The sequence below is a fragment of the Anomalospiza imberbis genome, chromosome 6, assembly GCF_031753505.1.
Source record: "Anomalospiza imberbis isolate Cuckoo-Finch-1a 21T00152 chromosome 6, ASM3175350v1, whole genome shotgun sequence".
NCBI lineage: Eukaryota > Metazoa > Chordata > Aves > Passeriformes > Viduidae > Anomalospiza > Anomalospiza imberbis.
In genome coordinates, this window is record NC_089686.1 from 20285632 (window position 1) to 20304004 (window position 18373).

General features: G+C 39.2%; 1 protein-coding gene and 1 long non-coding RNA gene across 3 annotated transcripts in view; one reads left to right on the plus strand and one right to left on the minus strand.

Moving 5' to 3' along the window:
- The window catches only part of STON2 (stonin 2), a 54191-nt gene extending 49127 nt beyond the window's left edge, over positions 1-5064 (plus strand). For both annotated transcript variants that reach the window (XM_068192692.1, XM_068192694.1), the window contains one exon: positions 491-5064. In XM_068192692.1, coding sequence (XP_068048793.1) covers positions 491-574 — 84 coding nt within the window. In that variant the 3' untranslated portion in view covers positions 575-5064. The remainder of the gene's footprint in view (positions 1-490) is intronic.
- The window catches only part of LOC137475423 (uncharacterized), a 34928-nt gene that overhangs the window by 13192 nt on the left and 3363 nt on the right, over positions 1-18373 (minus strand). The gene's annotated exons all lie outside the window — the stretch shown is intronic.

Below are 18373 nucleotides of genomic sequence, written 5' to 3' on the forward strand. Positions count from 1 at the left end.
GTGTTAGGCACTGCTTCAAGAAGCAGGGAGTTGGATTTGATGATCCTTATGGGTCCCTTCAAACTCAAGAGCATTTAAAAAATCTCTCTGCTTTATACATCAGTCTTCTCATAATTTATAATTAAGGCTGATTTTCTCCTGTCACCTAGGAAGCCACCTATCGTCTGCAGATTTGGTTCTGAGCTTGTATTCAGAGTATAACTGGGAATTTGTAATGAATATAAAATCATGTGAGTTCTCTGTATGACATTATCTCTTTTGGAAATTATTTCATGACACTGCTGAATTGCAGAACTGCTTAGATTAGACTGAAAATCCTTATAGTAAATAAAATCCAATTTTCCCTGGTCCTCAGTCTATTTTTCCTCGCAACTCTCTCAGGTCACCAAGAGTTTCTTCGCCTGAGCAGAAGGACCACCACTGAGGAAGATTTGTAATCTTTTGTTTTCCTTTCTCATTACAAATTTTCTTCCTCTTTTTCTTCTACCAGGTTGAAATAGAGCAGAAAAAAAGCTTGAATGAGGATCTGAAGGGAGAAAGTACTGCAGATGTCAATGAATGTGCTACACAGTAAAGGAAGATCAGTCTGCAAGTCCCAAGAGGGGTGATCAAATTAACAGACATGGAAGAAAGGACTTGCAGTGGTTGGGTATTTTTCTTTTAAAAAAATAGGGACTACAATATTATTTCAAAATAATGCTCTGAAGAGTATAATTTTTTCTCCTTGTGATGATCTGTACTTTGAGAAGAATGTGGTCAGGGTTTGTTTGGAGGGGATCCACAGGTCTTTGCTGGAACAAGTACAGTTGTACAGTCAAGCCTGCCTTTTTGCCTTTGCACCATTTAGGTTCTGCACTCAAGTATGGTCTGGCAAACATTGCAGCCACACCAGAAAACAGCCTTTATCTCACAATCTTGCTCTCCCACATGAAGCATTTTGTTTCAATGCCTTTTGGTTTGGCCTTTGACTGAATTGCTTCCTTCTGAACTGCCAAATAAAATTCAGGGAGGATCAAGTGGAAAATTACATAAAATCTCCTTTCTGAAATGGTCCACAGAGTGAAAACCTTGAGCATCAATCTGAAGAATCAACACACTCTGCATCTTAAACAAAGAGAATGGTCTCTGTGTTGAACTAGATGAACAACAGACAGGACAGCTGATCACAGAGCTGTCCCTCTCTTCAGCCCTTCCTGTCTCATCCCTTGAGTGACATGTCACTGTGCACGTTTCCATGGGGTTTGCACAAGTTAAAAGAAAGCCTCTACAATTTCTTAAAATTTTTACTTTGTAGTCTGAGCCGTTCTGGTATCTTGACTGAACATGGTCGTGGCTGCTAGTAATAGGGAATGTGTGTTACAGTAGTGGAGATACCAGAGGGACTTTGCTAAGATTAGGTCATTCCTGCCTAGAAAGATATTTAAGGGAAAAACATAGGGGTTTAGTTTTGGGTTTGGGGTTTTTTTGTATGTTTTCTTGGATGGGTAAAATGGGTGGTTATTGAAAATGTCAGAACACAATTACTTTAACAGAAAATGTTTGTTTTCCTGAAAATCCTTGGAAGTCTGTCCAGCACAATATTTTCATGTCCTATCTTGAATCTACAATATAGGTAACTTGTATCTTTATAATACTCCCATTAACTGGGCCCCAAAATCTCTTTCCAAAAATTAACAAGCTTGTATCATGGAGATTTTTTATCCCCACTTACCTGGAAGTAATAGCAAGTCTTAAAACCTCTTTGTAAATAAAAGTGCAGAAGATATAAATCACTCATTTACACATATTTTCAGAGAAAACAGTGTTATAAGTAACCAATTTTAGTTGTTTCTATGGCTTGTGTAATATTTTGTCTCGTAATGTTAAATGTAAAGTAAGTAATTTATTAAATCATTTATCTTTTGAAAGGTTACTACTGACTATAAAATACACATTTGGAAAAATTTGGCAATGTAATTTAAAATCATAATGAATTAAAATGAGAGCTTTTTTATGAATTTATTTCATTTTACATTTAATATAAAAAAATATACTCTTGATTTACCACTTTCACTGTGACACCCATAAAAATTACTGTGATGTTAAAATCCCAGATAAATCACAAAATTAATTTCATTGAGTCTCAGACTGATAGTGGTAGAATTTAAAATAAATTGTAGGGAACTTTTAAATGCCTTTTTTATATGCATCTGCATTTCAAACCTGCATCATCCTAGTGACACCCTAGTGTACTTAAGACAGGTACACCACTGTAAATATGTAAAGTCTCAGTCCTTCTAGGATTTAACAAGCCTGTAATACTCCACTGCAGGTAGCCCTTCTGGCCCAAGATGCTCCTTGGAGCACACCAGTTAATACTAAGCATTTGCAACATCTCTCTGTAAATGCAAGAATGCAGTTAACTTTTATTAAGACTTTTGAGATAAATGGATTAAAATTTCTGATATTATTAATGATAACTTGTATAGGTTGTGAAATATCTGGGAGAACAGAGCTGAATTTGTGACTGATTTTCAGCTCTGGCATATGCTGGCTGTGATGAGTTGCATGGCAACTCCCCTACAAAATTCACTCCTGTTCAAAGGCAGTCAAAGAATTTCTGGGTGGTCTTCCTGCTTTTCACTGCAGCTCGTAATGTACAGTTTCTGAAATCCCACCATTAAGAAATAAAATAAAATAAAAAAAACCAAACCAAAACAAAACAAAAAAAAAAAAAACCAAAACAAGCTAAAGCAGTGCTGAGATGTTACTGAGGAAATGTGAGAATGTTTTGTGAAAGAAATGGAGATTTTCTACTCTGACCTGCAGGCTCAGTGTCTGATTTTTTTTGCCTATTGCCCCTCAGCTCATGGAAACACAAATAAGTAATACAAGTTAGCAAAGTTATGTTGTACACCTTAAGAGGGGAGAAAATAAAAGGAATATAATTTTCCATCGCTGTTGAATTGTTAAACTATTCAGCCTTGAACTATTAACTATTGTTAAACTATTCAGCCTACCATACCTGTGCACAGAACATTCTGTGTTCCAGTAACTGAAAGATAAAAATATTGGAGCTTTATGGATTTACTTGATTTCTTTACCACTTCATCACTGATTTTGTTTTAATTCAGAATCAGTGAATGAAAAACCTGACTCTCATCTTTCTTGTGTAGTTGTACACAGAAGTATTTCTTCCAATCATCATGAATTTATGCAGGCAAAACTGGAAAAGTGTTCTGGTTTATGTGAAAGCTATTTTAATCCATTCTCATCTCTGGAGAGTGTTTTTAGATACACCTGCCACTGAATTTTCAAGAGTTAAGGATGAATACCCCAGCCAGAGTCTCAAAAGTCTTATTTCCTTATTTCCTAAGGACTGGAGTAAGTAGTTTGATTTTTCAAGAGTGCTAATAACCAAAATCTTTAGGAAGTCTATTGTTGGAGTCACCAGGTGTCTCACTTGAATTCTTTTATCAGTCCATCACCATTACGAGCATTGAGAATTTGAGCACTGGGATCCTAAGTGCCCTTACTGAGGTCTCCACTGTTTTTTATTGATTAAATACTGCCAATTTTTCAGTGTTACACACTGTCATATATGTACTTTATGTACATATACTCTTCACTCGTGAGTACAGTAGTAATTTGAACAGACTGTTGATTGGAGTGAAGGGAAAAGATCTGAGAAGTTTGTGAGTTTCAAAGTAGCAGAAATTATTTAGATACAAGCAGTGCCTGTAGTGGGGATTCAGTTTGGTTTTTTTTTTCATTGTGCGGAAAAATCTCTCTGACTAGTTTCAGATTACTGCTTCTTTTATGAAAGATGCAGTCACTGTCCTTTGGTATATTTGAAAGCTTTGTAGTACTCAAACACTCCATGCAGGAAATGTGCCTTCAAGGTAAGCATACATTTACTCCCTGAAGTGATTCCCACTTTCAGTCCTCTTTCTATTTCTCATTAGGGTTTTAATATTTGTACTGTGGTAAGACTTGAGGTATTGTATGGAATTTTGCCTAGAAACATGAAGTGTCTTTGATCACAAAGGGTAAAGATGAACAATATCTCTAGGCAGCTGAGCTTATTTTAGTTTATGTCTCTTACATTTATTAACTATGGACACTCTGATAGAAAAGGAAAATGGTTGAATTCAGCTGAGAAATGCTAAAATTGACTGATGTTATTTTTGTTCTTTTATTTAGATTTAAATTTAGTCGTCCTATGAAGGAGTCAGATATAGCAGTATCATTACAAACACTGCAGAAATAATCTTCCTTCTCTAGTGGGTTGCTGGCTGACAGTTACTTGATAGGATGTCCAACACCTGTTAACATTATTTCGTAGCTGCTAAAACTCCCTCTTGAACAGCCACCTCCCAGGATAGACAGCAATTGCATGCAAAAGAACATGAAAGCAAGTGGAAAAGGTGTATGAAGTTCAGCCTAGAGGTGCTTGCTCTTTTGCTTGCATAAAATACTCTGTGATTTCCTTGGCCATTCAGTGCATTAATCAAGTCCTTGATAGGTCACCTTTATTCCAGTTGGTGAAAAATTTATTTCAGTGACTCTTAGCAGCTCGTGTGCATAGCTGTATTAATCTCTAGAACTGACCAGCATAAGAATTTGCAGCACACAGAGATCACTTAATGGATGAAGTACTTACCCATTTCTGCCACTAAAGTTAAATCTACGTCATGATATGTCTAAGATACAAAATTTTGTGTGATAACGTGTACAGCTCTTCTAATGTTCCTGTTTTGTTCAGTCAGCCAGCCACCCCTCACACATTCAGCCATCCATCCTCTCCTCACACATTCAGCCATCCATCCTCCCATCCATCCTACTCTCCTTCCCCGTCTCTCTCTTTCATACTTGCAATTTATTTTTTGCACTATTGACATTGATTGGTTTAATTATTATTTTATAACATGTTCCTACCTTCTCATTTTGTAAAATAAGAAAGTCTATACACTGGCTAACTTCGTAGAAGTGGTTTATTTTTTTTCTTTATATCAATTGAAATGGGATGTCATGTTTTTGTTTAAACTACATGAAAATTTAAATAAATGTTAAGATGAAACAGCATATCCACATTTTCACTGTGAAATTGAAGTCGTACGTGCTGTATATTCTGATAAATCAGAGGTCTTGAATTCAGAAGAGGAAAAGGAATATTTTGAATGGTATAAAGGACAACATAAATTAAAAGTTAAGGGACTACATACAGAAAAGAGATAACTTCATTTGATCAGGCAGCTTGAACAATAGACTGCAAAGGAAATGGAGCAGGCCTAGAGCCTAATCCACATAACAGTTTGAAGTAGTACTAACATAATATGGAAGATGGTCCAGCATTGGGAAACAAAGTAATTGAGGATTGAAGCCTCTGCTGAACGGTCTCTACTTTGACCACTAAAACCAGGAGTACATGAAAAAGTGGTATCTTCCTGTGATCAGAACGTGTTTGCAAAGCAAGTATCAGGTCTAAAGTACGTAGAGTCCTCTATTACGATTTTCTGTGTTCTTTCAAAGTTCAGTAAGCCATGTGTCATTTCATACATCTTTCCACTCCTCTCAGAGTCACTGAGACCCACTTCAGTCTGTTGTTTATCTCAAAAGCATTCCTTGTATCACACTGAAGAGCTTCTCTTGGCCAAATAAAATCAGATACTCATCATAAGTGCTATTCAGAGTATTGCTCTGAGCTCAGTACAACTGACAGTAAGTCAACCATTTTACAGTATCAGAAAATGGAGGTATACAAGGTACGATGCCTCATATTTGTTAATTTAAGAGTAAATCAGGTCAGCCAGGAGAAACAAGGAGAGTTAAGATTCAGTGGCTGTTAGTACTAAGAGTTTTTTACTACAATTCAGATACTCAGTGACTTCTGGAAATGAACATATAAAACTGGGAGAGTAGGATTTTATTATCCCTGATAGCATGCATAATGTTTTTAAATATGTTTTTAAAAATAAAGATTTAGAGAAAAAAACCCAGAAATTTTAAAACCAAGGAGCTCAAAGTTCCTTGGCAACAGTGTAGTCCTTAGAGATAAGCCAAAATAACATCCTACAAGAGATGGGGAGGTCAGAGTGCCAGTGCAATGTGTACCCAAACAAAAGACATCACTAAAGAGAGATAGCACAATTTGGACAGAAAAAAAACCACAGTTTTCTTTCAGTACTCTTAGTTACCATGATTGCCCACCCTGACTAGTCGAGATATATTGTAATTTTTTAAGACAAAAAGTGCTGAAGGTCAGCTGGAGATGAAGCAAAAGATGGAGGAGTAGCCCACTGTTTTAGCTTAGGTGCAGGTATGGGTCACAGCAGATGTGTCTGAAACATGAAGTGCACCAGTTCCAGAAAAAATTATTCTCCTTTTGGTCACAGTATCAGAAGGCTAACAGCAACTGCTGTATATAAAAAAGTATTTGGAATATTATTTTGTACACTAGCTATGAAACGTGTCTTTCTCCACTCTGAACAATGGGACAGCAAAGCCTAATGGACAGGGGTGACTGTAGTACTGCGTTCAGTAGCACTGGGGTACTTCAGCAAGTGGTGGACACATGCTGGGGTTCAGGAGGTCTGAGCAGACTGGTCCTTCCCTGGTTGGGGGCCTTCTGCAGCCTCCCAGTTGTTACTGTCCCAGGGGCTGTAGATAAACTGGGAGCAGTCAGCTGAGCCTAATGAGCTTTTGAAGGCAAAGGTTGAATACAGGCTGAATCCAGCTGAAAGTAACTCAGATTGGGAGCCTCTTATGTGAAGGTTTTCCTGATGCAGGACTGAAAAGATGAGCTCAATTCCTCTGTGGAAGCAAACAAATTTGTTAGGGCATGGTCAGTTCAGCAATCGTACTAATACAGAGAGTACTCAGACTGAAAAGGAATGAAGTGGGAAAACTTTGTGTCAGTACACAAATGCAGGCACAGTAACAGAGTTCTGACTTCAGGTCAACCAAAACAAAAGCAAAACTGCAGACAGTTTTCAACTGAGATTAAGAGTTCAACTGCTGTGGCATCCCCTGTGCCCATCTCCCTTTTATCCAAACCTTGTTTCTCACTGCAACAGTCAGCAGGTTTGGTTGATTTTTTTTCCCCAAACTGTTACAGGTATCCTTTGCTGTGGCTGTCGGGAAGTGACAGTTGGTGCAAGCGGAACACTCAGGAGAGTGCTGGTGGCAAAATGGGATATGCTGAAGTTACAATCTCAGCAGAGAAAAATGTGTGCTAATACCTCATGAAGTTCTGTGACAAGTCAGGAACTATGCAAAAAAATGTGACTTGGGGAGTCCCAGTCTACAAATACTGATGTTGGGAACAAAGGAACAAATGCTGTAAAAATTTATATGAATATTCTAAAGGACTGGAAGGCTTTTGAACAAACAGATTTAGATCTGAACCACACAGTCAAAATCAGCTCTCAAATTGTTCAGGGCCAGCAGACACGGCATGATGAAAATGTGAGTTGACTGACATTCTGCTTGGTAAGTTGGGGTCCATGGTATGGATCTTACCTTGAGAAGTGAACCACAGATTGGAATAAGGTACTTAGCTGTGTGCTCACACTCTGTGGGTTCTCAGAGGTGAAGAGACTGTTGCTCTCTAGTGGTCACTGCCAGGTTCTTGCCTGGACCTGCTGCACCAAGCTGCCTCAACGAATCACAAGTCTCACTGGTTTTCAAGACTCTGAATTCCATGCAGAATTTGGCCTGTTGTAACCCAGTTGGATCTCAAAACTGGGTGTAAGAGTTGACTACCTCAGCTGATTCCGTGTTTAGCTGAGAAAAGGACAACAAGCAAATTAATTTTTCAGTGATGTTGACTAGTCTTTTCACCCAAGTATCCTTACCTGTCTGCACAGTCATGCACATACTCATTTTAACTTTACATCTATGAAGCACTTCAAATATCTCCAACAAAAATGCTGTAATAGGATAATGTTTAACTATTTTCTATAAAAAAACAAAAGCATTTGTGTGTGTTGTATAGGCATGCAAAGATATATATCCATCAGTTATGCACTGATGGAAAGAACAATTCAACAAAAAAATTGACCTTTTTATTTTCTGGACACTCTTAAAAGAGACAGCCACTCCCCACCACCCCAAGGTAAGCCGCTGTGGCTCAGTCCAAGTCCAGGCAGCCAAGCCCACTAATCCTGTCTCATCAACCGCCATGCAGCTGCTACCTTGTTCTGGAAGTACATAATTCCCAGAAGCTCTCATAAATTTGCATGAAAGATGTCTGCAAACACCAACTGTTCTTGTATGTGACCCAAACTACCACAGTTCCATACAGCCAAGTCCAGCTTGGGTTTTCAATCAAGGTATTCCCCTACTCTCCCTCTCTTGAGGAATCCAACCTGCTGCTGTACTCACAATGAGCTGTGCACTTGTCAGAATACTGCACTGCTGGGAAGTGAAGGGGTTTGGGATCCTTTTCTTCTCCTTGTTTGGGACAACCTAGAGGGTGAGTACAGAGGTGGAGACAATTAAAGACTGAAAAGAAGGATTGAAGACTTTGAGGGTTTAGAGCACTGACCAGGTTTGTCAATCCTTGACTGCAGTTTATGAAATTCTGTTGAGTACATTATGGAAATAGTCCTTGGAGCAGAAATTAAACACCAGAGTTACCCTCTCCCTCCATCCAAATTACTTTCTTTTTTGAGCTCACTGAATCTAGAAGGCCTGTTGCCCAGTGAAAGTACTTAATAGGATAAATAATAGCACCATTTGAGGCTAGTTCCTTATCCGTTTGCTGAGGTGCTGTGAAAATTGAATGGTTTAAATACATCCTTACAATGTATTTGCTAAGAAGCAAATTGTCATAAAAAGTATTCTTTCAGAAACAAAATGAACTTTCTGTATTAGAGCCTGGCACAAATACAACTATATGCCTTTGAATAATGGGGGCAGTCTTAGTTCCCATCTACAAAAAAACACATGAAAATCAGTTTCAATCTCTCCTGAAGTAGTTTCTTACCTAAATTTTAGGTTTAGGAAAATGATTTATTAGTTATTAATTTTCAACTTACATTAACCATTTAGTATTTACCATGCATTGAGGCTACATTCATAGGAGTTACAGCCAACAATTATTGTTCTCAGTGCAAGAGCTACTGCACAGCTTTAGCTCAAAGAAGCAAAATTTGAAAGTGGATTTCTGATTTGTTTTTTGCTAGGGTTACTATACTGCCATAGGAGTTCTGCCTCCCTCTTGTGGCTACCTCTTTTACTTTCAGCTTGGAATAGAAACATTCACAGTGCAGCCATGATCAGAGTTCCTTATAGTTGCCTTCCTGATACAAGTCTCCTCCTTAAGTTTAGTAGAAAAAGCCCCATTATGTCTGGATTCTCCTACACAAAATGAAAAAAAACTTTTAAAAAATTGTCTACCTGAGAGAGATTCTTTTTCACATTCATGTGGGAACAACTGAACATTTTTGATAAAATCAGTGGTAATCCAGGCTAGTTACATTTTGTAATTGGGTCTGAATGTTTGGATTCAAGTCACATGTAGGAGCTCAACCTAGGAGCTACTAAGATATACTTCAGGGGATGTGATATTTTCAAGTCATCCGAAAACCCATTGCCTATACATTTTAGGATATAATTTTGTTCTTTCCTATCACCTTCTATTTAAATATTATATAGCCCATTTAAAACATTAAGAAATCAAGCTATCTGAAGAGTTAAATAAAGGATGGTACCTCTAAGGTGATAGGAAAACCAAGACAGCATTAAATGGCTGCCTTGGAATGGTAGAGCCCCAGCTGAATGCAGTTCTAATGTCCCTTCATTGTTTCCTCAACCCAGAACATCTTCTCCCTACAAAGTCCTTAGCAGACTTACAGCATTTGCAGGGTGACAGACCTTGAGTGTGCCTGCCCTATGCTCTTCATTCTTTTGCAATTTACACTGATACCAATATAGCACTCTATAGCCTGACACACCATTCAGAAAGAGATGTGAATTTTATCTTGAAAGCCATAGCTAGAAAGTGGGCAGGAGGGACATGAAGATTTCCAGAAATCTACAGTAATGGAAAGAGAATAAGCTGCACAGTTCAAACACTACTGCTGGTCATCTTGCTTTGTCAGGTCTAATACAAAGTGTCTTTCTCATTCTACACCACTTGGTTGCATCCTCCAGCTTCATCCCCAACTTCATCTGGCTTTGGCAGCAGGGCAAGGGACTTTCTTTGACCACTCATATATTTACACAACTTTTCAGATGATGTGGATAGAGACCTTATCCCTTTGAAGGTACTGTCATTCGCTTCACATTAGATGATACCCATCAGCACCTCCTGGACAGCTGGCCAGGGAAAGCATTCATGAGAGCTGAGCCCAGCTGACCAGGGGCTGGCTGCAGTGACAGCTAGAACTCCTCGGGAAAAATCATCCCTTGTGCCTACAGACCTCATCCAATAAAGGCAGCATTGCGTCCTCACCCTGTAAGTTTAAAACTGTGTCTGCATCTGAACAGATAGGTCAGAGCCTGGGTCAGTCTCTCCAGCAAAAATCCAGCTGTCTGAAAACTCTATAAACTGGAAGTTCTGTTTTCTGCTCAGCAGGTGTTCTGCTTATACCATAAAATAATGCAAATATTACAGATGTGATGGGATGCCTCACTAGAAATATTTTCTTTCAACAGAGACACAGCCACACTGACCACTAATCTGCCCAGAGTCTCAGTGGGAGAAATGAGATGGCTGATGTCAGTAGGCCATATTGCAAATCTAGGGAGATCTCTAGTGGAAGATGATGCTTAAGATGGAAGAACTCCCTTTCGTCCAAAGCAGCAAGGCAGGGACTAGGAAGCAGGTGAGGGAAAAGGTGAGTCCCAGTCTATAAGTGCCGCTTCCCATTTTTTAATATGTTGGCAGCTGTCAAAATCTTGGTATGCCAAAGACTCCCAGGTTATATATCAATTACCATGAAGACTGGAGCAGAGAAGAGCTCTAGAAATTGGTCACAGGTTAGGAATGACAATAAATGCCTAGGGTCCTAAGGCTCCACTACAGGATGAGCTGGGCTGGCTCATTCCTGCTGTTTTCCTTTCTCTTAATGCCACACTCCAGCTGCCCAGCAGTTCTCACACTAAAGCAGTTTTGCAGTTAGATAAATTGCCTCAGAATGAGAACTCCACATTAACTATTCATAAGCCATAGGCTGGTTCCAGCTGAGTTTATGTTCACTGTTCCTCTCTGGGAAGACTAAATTCAGCCAAAACTGAACTGGACTTGTCTTCTGCAAATTCCACCCAGTCCTGTGAAAAACAACCCTAGGACTCATCAAGGGAAGAAAAAAAAAATCTGCTTCTCTGTCTGATGCCTCTCATGCTGGGTCCCAGAGAGGACATAGGATCACCTCTGAACAGGCTGCAAAGTGTAGGACACACCTATGTTTTTTCCATTATATGTGCAGACTCCTTGCCCTTAAATCAGCTCTATGAAATTCTCAGCAATCCAGAAGCTGGTGTGGATTGCAAGGCCACTTACTTGGGCACAAAGGAACAGAAGTATTAAGTGGGAGGCAGTGAGCATTTGAGGTGGAACAAACCTGCCTCGCACAAAAGCATTTTTAGCAGACATGTGAACATGTGGCTGAAGGAAAAACCACAGAGTAAAATCCACCACAGCACATCTCTGCTTGGTGGCAGCAGCCTGTGTGCTGTCTCCCACTCTGACAGCTGTGCCAGGGAAGCTGAGGCTACACAAACACACACACTCCTGAAGGAATCACAGAGTTATCACTCACACAGAGCAGCACCATGCCATAGTTACACACTGAGTATCTGTATTCTGGCATACCCCAGGTGAATTACTCAATCTTAGGTCACCACATGGAGCCTGAGGTACCTAAGGCTTCCAAAGGCACACTATATAGGTCACTCTCCATATTTTTCTCTATGGATATTTCATCCTCTGATGCCTGTATATATCAGGAATAACTTTGCTGAAGTTAATTCAGTTCTGCTGTGGACCTTTGCACATCATAGCTGCTGGATGGAATATATGGCAGTAATCAGTAAAAACATCTATCAGCATGCTATGTACATCTGTGCTTTGGATCAGTAAAGTAGGACATTGTGTATGAGGAGACTAATTGGTATTTTAAGTCTAGCTTTTTTTAATCTGACTTCTTTGTTATTTGGTTTCATGGATCAGAACCAGCAATATTTTGGCTGTTGCTGAAACATCATCACAGCTGAGTAGCTGTGATTCATAACAGTTACAGTCTGTGTGAATAGTGCTACTACTTTAAAAGCACTTCAGCAAGGTACTAATGCAGAATGTGGAACTCAAAGGCACTTCTTTACCTCACGCCCTTTCAGAGAAGCTCTAACCTTCAGAATTTTAGGGACTTTTTTAAGCTATTTAAGCATCAGTACTCTGTATTCAAACTATAAATCATTCAGTTTGTGGAGACTTCAGCGTTCTGTCAAACATGCACACATGTGAAAAATGAAGGGGTGGTCCATGCTCTAAGACCAGTAATCTTCCTGCTACAAGCATGAGAGTTTGATTACAGCAAGCGGGTATGCATTTTAGTAATGGTCAATTCTTCTTCGATAAAAGGAAGCCTGGAGACTTTTCTACATGACAAAGCATTTGGCAACAATGTTGTTTTGAAGCATTTCCTCCTTTAGTCACTTATTTCTACTCCTGTCAGCTCTTTCAGTTGCATTAACATGTCTTTTGTAGGGCTGCCCTATGAACCAGATCAGGAAACTGATCCAGGTTAAAAATTAGCCAACACAGGAGGGGAAGAAAAAAAAAAAAAAAGCACAGTGAGGAACTGGCAAAAGCAGAGTAGTGGCACAGAGACAGAACGAGCACACAGTGGTATGGGAAGGAAGTACAAATACCTGAAATTCTGATTATCACTGAATACTTTGGAGGGTCATGAGAAAACTGAGTGTCAATTAAGATTTGCCTTTACAAATTAAGTGTAGTTTTGTCAACCAGAAACATGAAAAAAACCACAATCTCAGGTCCACAAAAACCACGATGGCAAAAATAAATGTAAAATAAATGTAAAATAAATGCAGCATATGGCAAGAGCCTGGAAAAGACCTATTTGTTTCCTCCAGCTATAGCTGATCATTTACTAGAAACAGCTGTTATAAAGACCACGGTGCACAGGTGTGAAATAATTCCTTGAGTAAAGTCAATTTCCTAAGCAGAGGAGGCAGGAGTGGTCCTAAAAAGGAGCAGTTTTGCAAAATCTGACATGGAGTTTGTGTATAAGTCAGATAGGGAACTATGATTCTGCTAAAAGAGAATCCTGGGCATTGACAGGAAAGGGTTGAGCAGTTGTTAGTAGCAGCTTTAGAAGAAAATTTCTGCTTGATCTCCTGCTCATGTAAGTCTTCTGTGAAGTTGCAACTTCGGTATTTTACTTGGGGCAGGGAAGATTGATTTCTTATGTTGGTAGCTATTTGGCTCTGACTGGATAACTAAACACATAATTTTATTGTCCAGTTTAGACATGCCCTAATGAGAAAGGGGTATATATAAGTTGTTATAAAAAATGATAGGTATTCTGAGAGTTAACAGACTATATTAAAGAAAAAATTATTTGTATTTCCTATTTTGCTTCAGTAAGTACTTGGTAAGAGCAGAGCAGACCTGAGACTCTGCAAAACTAATAATGAAATAAAAGCTTAATGTGTAACTCAGAGACACTCCTTTAAGTCACACCCTTTCAGAGAAGCTCTAATCTTCAGAATTTTAGGGACTTTTTTCAGCTTTCTTGAAGGCCTTGCCTGCTCTAGCACTTCAAAGATGATACTTCACTGAAACATTGTCTGCCCTCTGCAAGATCATGATGCAAAATACATTGCTGTGGGATGAGAATGTTTAGCTCTCCGAGGGCTGTGAGGAGGGCTGTTGAATTCTACATATACTAGGCCCTTAAAACTGGTGTTGCAATATGCTTTGGTAAAGCAAATTGCTGTGCTTCAAATTCCAGATGTGAGAGTAATCCAACTATAAGAATAGAGATGCCTTGCAATAAGGGTGATGTGAGCTATTTCATTCCATTTCTGCCTTGCTGAAAAAAACATTTTTTGGAAAACCTGTTGCTAAAGGCAAGAGGGACATGTTTATTGGTTGTGGCTTCCAGCTACTAGATCATGGTGAGCAGGCTGTTAGGAGAATGTCAATTTATATATATATATATATATATATATATATATATATATATATATATATATATATATATATATATATATAATACTATTTAATTAGGGAATTTTTATTCAATACCTGAACACTGTCTGAAAGTCATATCATGTGAGTTTTGTTATGTGTCAGCCTCCCTTCTGACTCTTGAGGGCTTGTTGCATCTAGAAAAGCTTCATTATGATGTGTCTGCTTTTAAATTCTGCCTGTGCCCAACATTTTGGATTGTGGCTTGGGCCATTTGTTTTTAACTCTGTATGGACACTTAAAAACCCCAAAGAAACAAAAAGAATAAAAAAATCGACCTCTCACAAACAAAAAAAAATTCTCAAATTTCATTTAAGGTTATATTCTCTCTTTGGTACAGTGAATGGAAGCAGTAAGAGAGACTTAGAGGAGAAAATAACCTCTAATCTCAAAATGTGTGAATATAACTTCAAGAAGCATTTTTCCTTAAGAACATTTTTTACACTGCCTTAGTTCTGTGTATGTTCCTGTTTTATCCTTTAACACATGCTATTGCAATTTGAAGCTAAAATGTGCATCTCATTCTTCTGGAAACATGCCATTTCAGAGATTGGGTGAGAAGGTTCACTTTTTGACTAATAATACTAGTGTGTTGCCAAAGCCTTCTGAAAAGTGTTCAATGGCTTAGATTGTTTCTAAGGTAAGAGTGTAATAAAGATACTGGGTGAAAATTGTATGTTGTCCTCATGCCTGAAGCAGGAGACTTCACCAGTACAAGAGCAGACTGGTAATGTGGACAAGACAATGATGACAGCTCTGGAAGGTGTGCTGATGGTGAGCATCATTTTGTCATCCTGTAATATAGTTAAGACCAATTTTTGTTTTCCTTGCTCAACCACCCCCCTCAGAGGGAAGGGGCACTAGTAGACATAATCACAAAACAAGTTTTGCTTTGTTTCAAGAACTAGCAAATTAAAAACCAGTGTTGTCAGTAACACCTCATACTAAGTACTCTATTCTTCACTGTATGATCAGAAATTATTTCAAAGAAAAATAAGTGCATGCTGATACTGCTCTGGTAGTGGTTTCTCCAGGTGTAGGAGATAAGGTGTGTCTGTTCTTGGGGGTAGAAAAATAGTTTCCTTTCCTTTTTTTTTTTTTTTTTTTACAATTTTCAGGTGAACCACAGAAACATCAATTAAAATAAACAACTAAACAACAGAGAAAAACAGAAATTAAGATTGCAGCTTACATTGAATGTGTTTTAACTTAGCATTGTGATTTTGTGGTTCTTTCTTCCAGCTCAGTTGCTAGTGGGTGGTTTTCTGTGGCAATCACAGACACTTTGCATCTTTGACTTTCTAGATTCAAGTGTGTCCCATCCTTCCCCCATTAGCAAATACTTATACATCAGTTATCCCTTTGCAAATGTCTTCTTGAAAGATACGCTTTGTAGAGCAACCCATTAGTACTTGCCAAGAACTTTAAAAAAGGGTGGTCAACCCAAAAATCATACTGAAGAAAATTTATTTATTCTTTCCCCACCCCCTGCAGCTTCCTATTCACAAGTTCAAAAATCTCTATTCTAAAAGAAGTAGCTCCATGATGGACTACAAAGAAGATGAACTACAGCTACCCCCATATCCTAGACCCTTTGTATTAATTTAGCTACGGCTGCAGTGGTAAGTAATTTGCCCTGCTAAGGAAAAGCAAAGGATGCTTCTGAACAGGCCAGGAATCATTCAGGATACTCAATGTAGACTGTGTGTCTCTGAGAGCAAAATGTTTGCTGTAAAAGATGGTTTGTCTTTGTTTCAAACATTTGGTAGAGAAAGAAATATGATTGTTTGGGATACAATCCCAAATATGAAATAGGATTGAGTGGGAACTTTTCTATATTATTTCCTTCTCTAACACATCAAGGATCAGCTTTTGATCTTGTGCACAAATAGATTTTTCCCTACACTATCCTATATTTGGCACGAGTTTTGCATTGAAGGAGAAAATTTATCCAAATCCCATAATCTTTGCTCTCGATGTAATGTCCATCTTCACTATGGGGCTCAAGTCTAGCCAGCCCGACAGCTAAAATAGAAATGCCTACCCAACAGTACAGCTGACATTATTGCTAAACCTGGTGAAGCCACCCTGAGTTGTCAGTGGTAGAAACATCGGGGAGAAAGATGACAGGGTAACAAACAAACTTAGGAAGATTCATGCTTGCCCAGCAAACAAAGGAGAATGCTGGCAGATAAATACAGATAACTATAAAAGTAATGCTGTTATGTAGCTTATGCTTTCTGATGCTCCCCAGACTATCAGCACTGCTCCTGCACTATACACATGCATGTATGTTATTCCAGTTGAACAAAATGCTAAATGAAGTAGAATCCCTTAACATCCATACAGCAGGCAGCCAGGGTGAACAGACTTCAGGAAGTGGCCAACTCGCTTGACTCCCCAAGCAGCAGCTGAATTGCTATGAATTAAATGGACCATTAGTCTTACTCAATGGGGCATTTCTCATGAGGGTTTGATTTTGTTCACAGCAATATTCTCCAGAGGCACTCGGGTTCGCAGTGCTGTGCTACAACTGGTTATTAGTGCCTGAGAAACTGTGACAGGGCTGTGCACACAGGTCTTACTTTCTGGGAAGGCAGTCTGGTGAAATATGGAAAGGAGCATGACACCAGTCTGAGGCAGTACTGCTAACATGGCCAAAAGATACATTTTTAAACTATTTAGTTTAAAATCTGAAATTTAAACTCTGAAAAATTGGGCCCTCACAGGTAGGTTCCAGGGTAGGAAACTGTAGCCATGCAATGCCTTGTTTTGAAGAGAAAAGGAGTATGAATGGCAACCTGATTCTTTCCTGGTAACATGCCAGTCATTTTGGCAGTTTTGTTTCACAGTGAAGTACAAACTTTTTGCAAGAGACTACTACATTCCTGTCAGAGGTATCAGAAATCAAGTAACACCAGCATCTCAATCAATCCCTGTAATTCATTCATCAGACCATGAATTAGGGCTCCTGAGTGGGCAGATCTTCCTCAGTCCTGTTGGCTGTGCTATGCAGGTGGAAAACTCCAGCAAAAAGGTGAGATTGGACAGGTGAGAATGGTAGAACTTGGTAAATGATGCTATTATTTTGGCCAGGGCTCCAGCAATGTGCACAGTGAATAATGACTTAATCAGTGGACCCACTCTAAACCAACCAGTCATGTCTCTATACAAAGTCTGCAGTCCAGCAGGGAAGGTAGTGTGTATTACTGTAGAAATGAAAGACTTTGAGGAAGGCCTCCTGTACCCACTATACCCACTAACAAACTCCTCCCCATCAAAAGATACCAGACAGGAGTTCCTGAACTTGTTACTGGGGCTAGCTAATAGAGAGGACTTCAGTCTGAAGGTTATTTAACAAATGTAGTTTACACCACCACAACTGTTGAAAACATGTAACCTACTATGTCTTGTGTATGCCAAGTCAGAATTCAACATTATTTTTCATTTATGCTTGAGTGGACTTCACACAAGTGAGTTATTGGTGGAGATCTAAGGGATAAGTGGAGTTCATAAGTTGTGCTAAGGACTGAGTGAAGGTGGGAGTGGTCAACACTGATGGAACAATACTCAGAGTTAAGAAGATTTTCCCATGTTACATGCCTCTTGCAGGTTACCATAGAGAAAGAGGATAAAGAGGGAATGGAAAAAAAAACAATAAAAAGGGGGAAATGGAAGTCAAGCCAGCTGGCAGAGCTGTCACAACCTTTTGCACAGATGGGAGATCCTGTTGCCACTGACTCGATGAAGAACTGTTAAAAGCAGCAATGCTGCAGATCAGTAAGCACCTGTGGGCCTGGAGGAGACCCTGAGGAAGGACAGCTGTAAATGCTTAGGTCGTGCTGCCTCCCTCTACCCTCAGCTACCAGCCCAGGTGGTGGCACACTGCCTACAACAGTGGCACCTAGGCCTGGGCAGCTGTGGGAACCCAAGGCAAGGGGGATACGCCCCTGTCTGCCCTGGGGTGCTCTGACTCCCAGGAAAACACTGACTTTGACCATCATTCATGGAGAAGGCCTCCTAAGCCTCAAAGTAAACTAAAGACCACAAAAGTGTGAAATAGATTATAGAGATTGTAGAGAGTAGTTTAGTATGTTACATGGGTGAGAAATATAGATTTTAGGATTTCTAGCATATTGTAGATGGGTACAAGATGGAGGATACACGGTG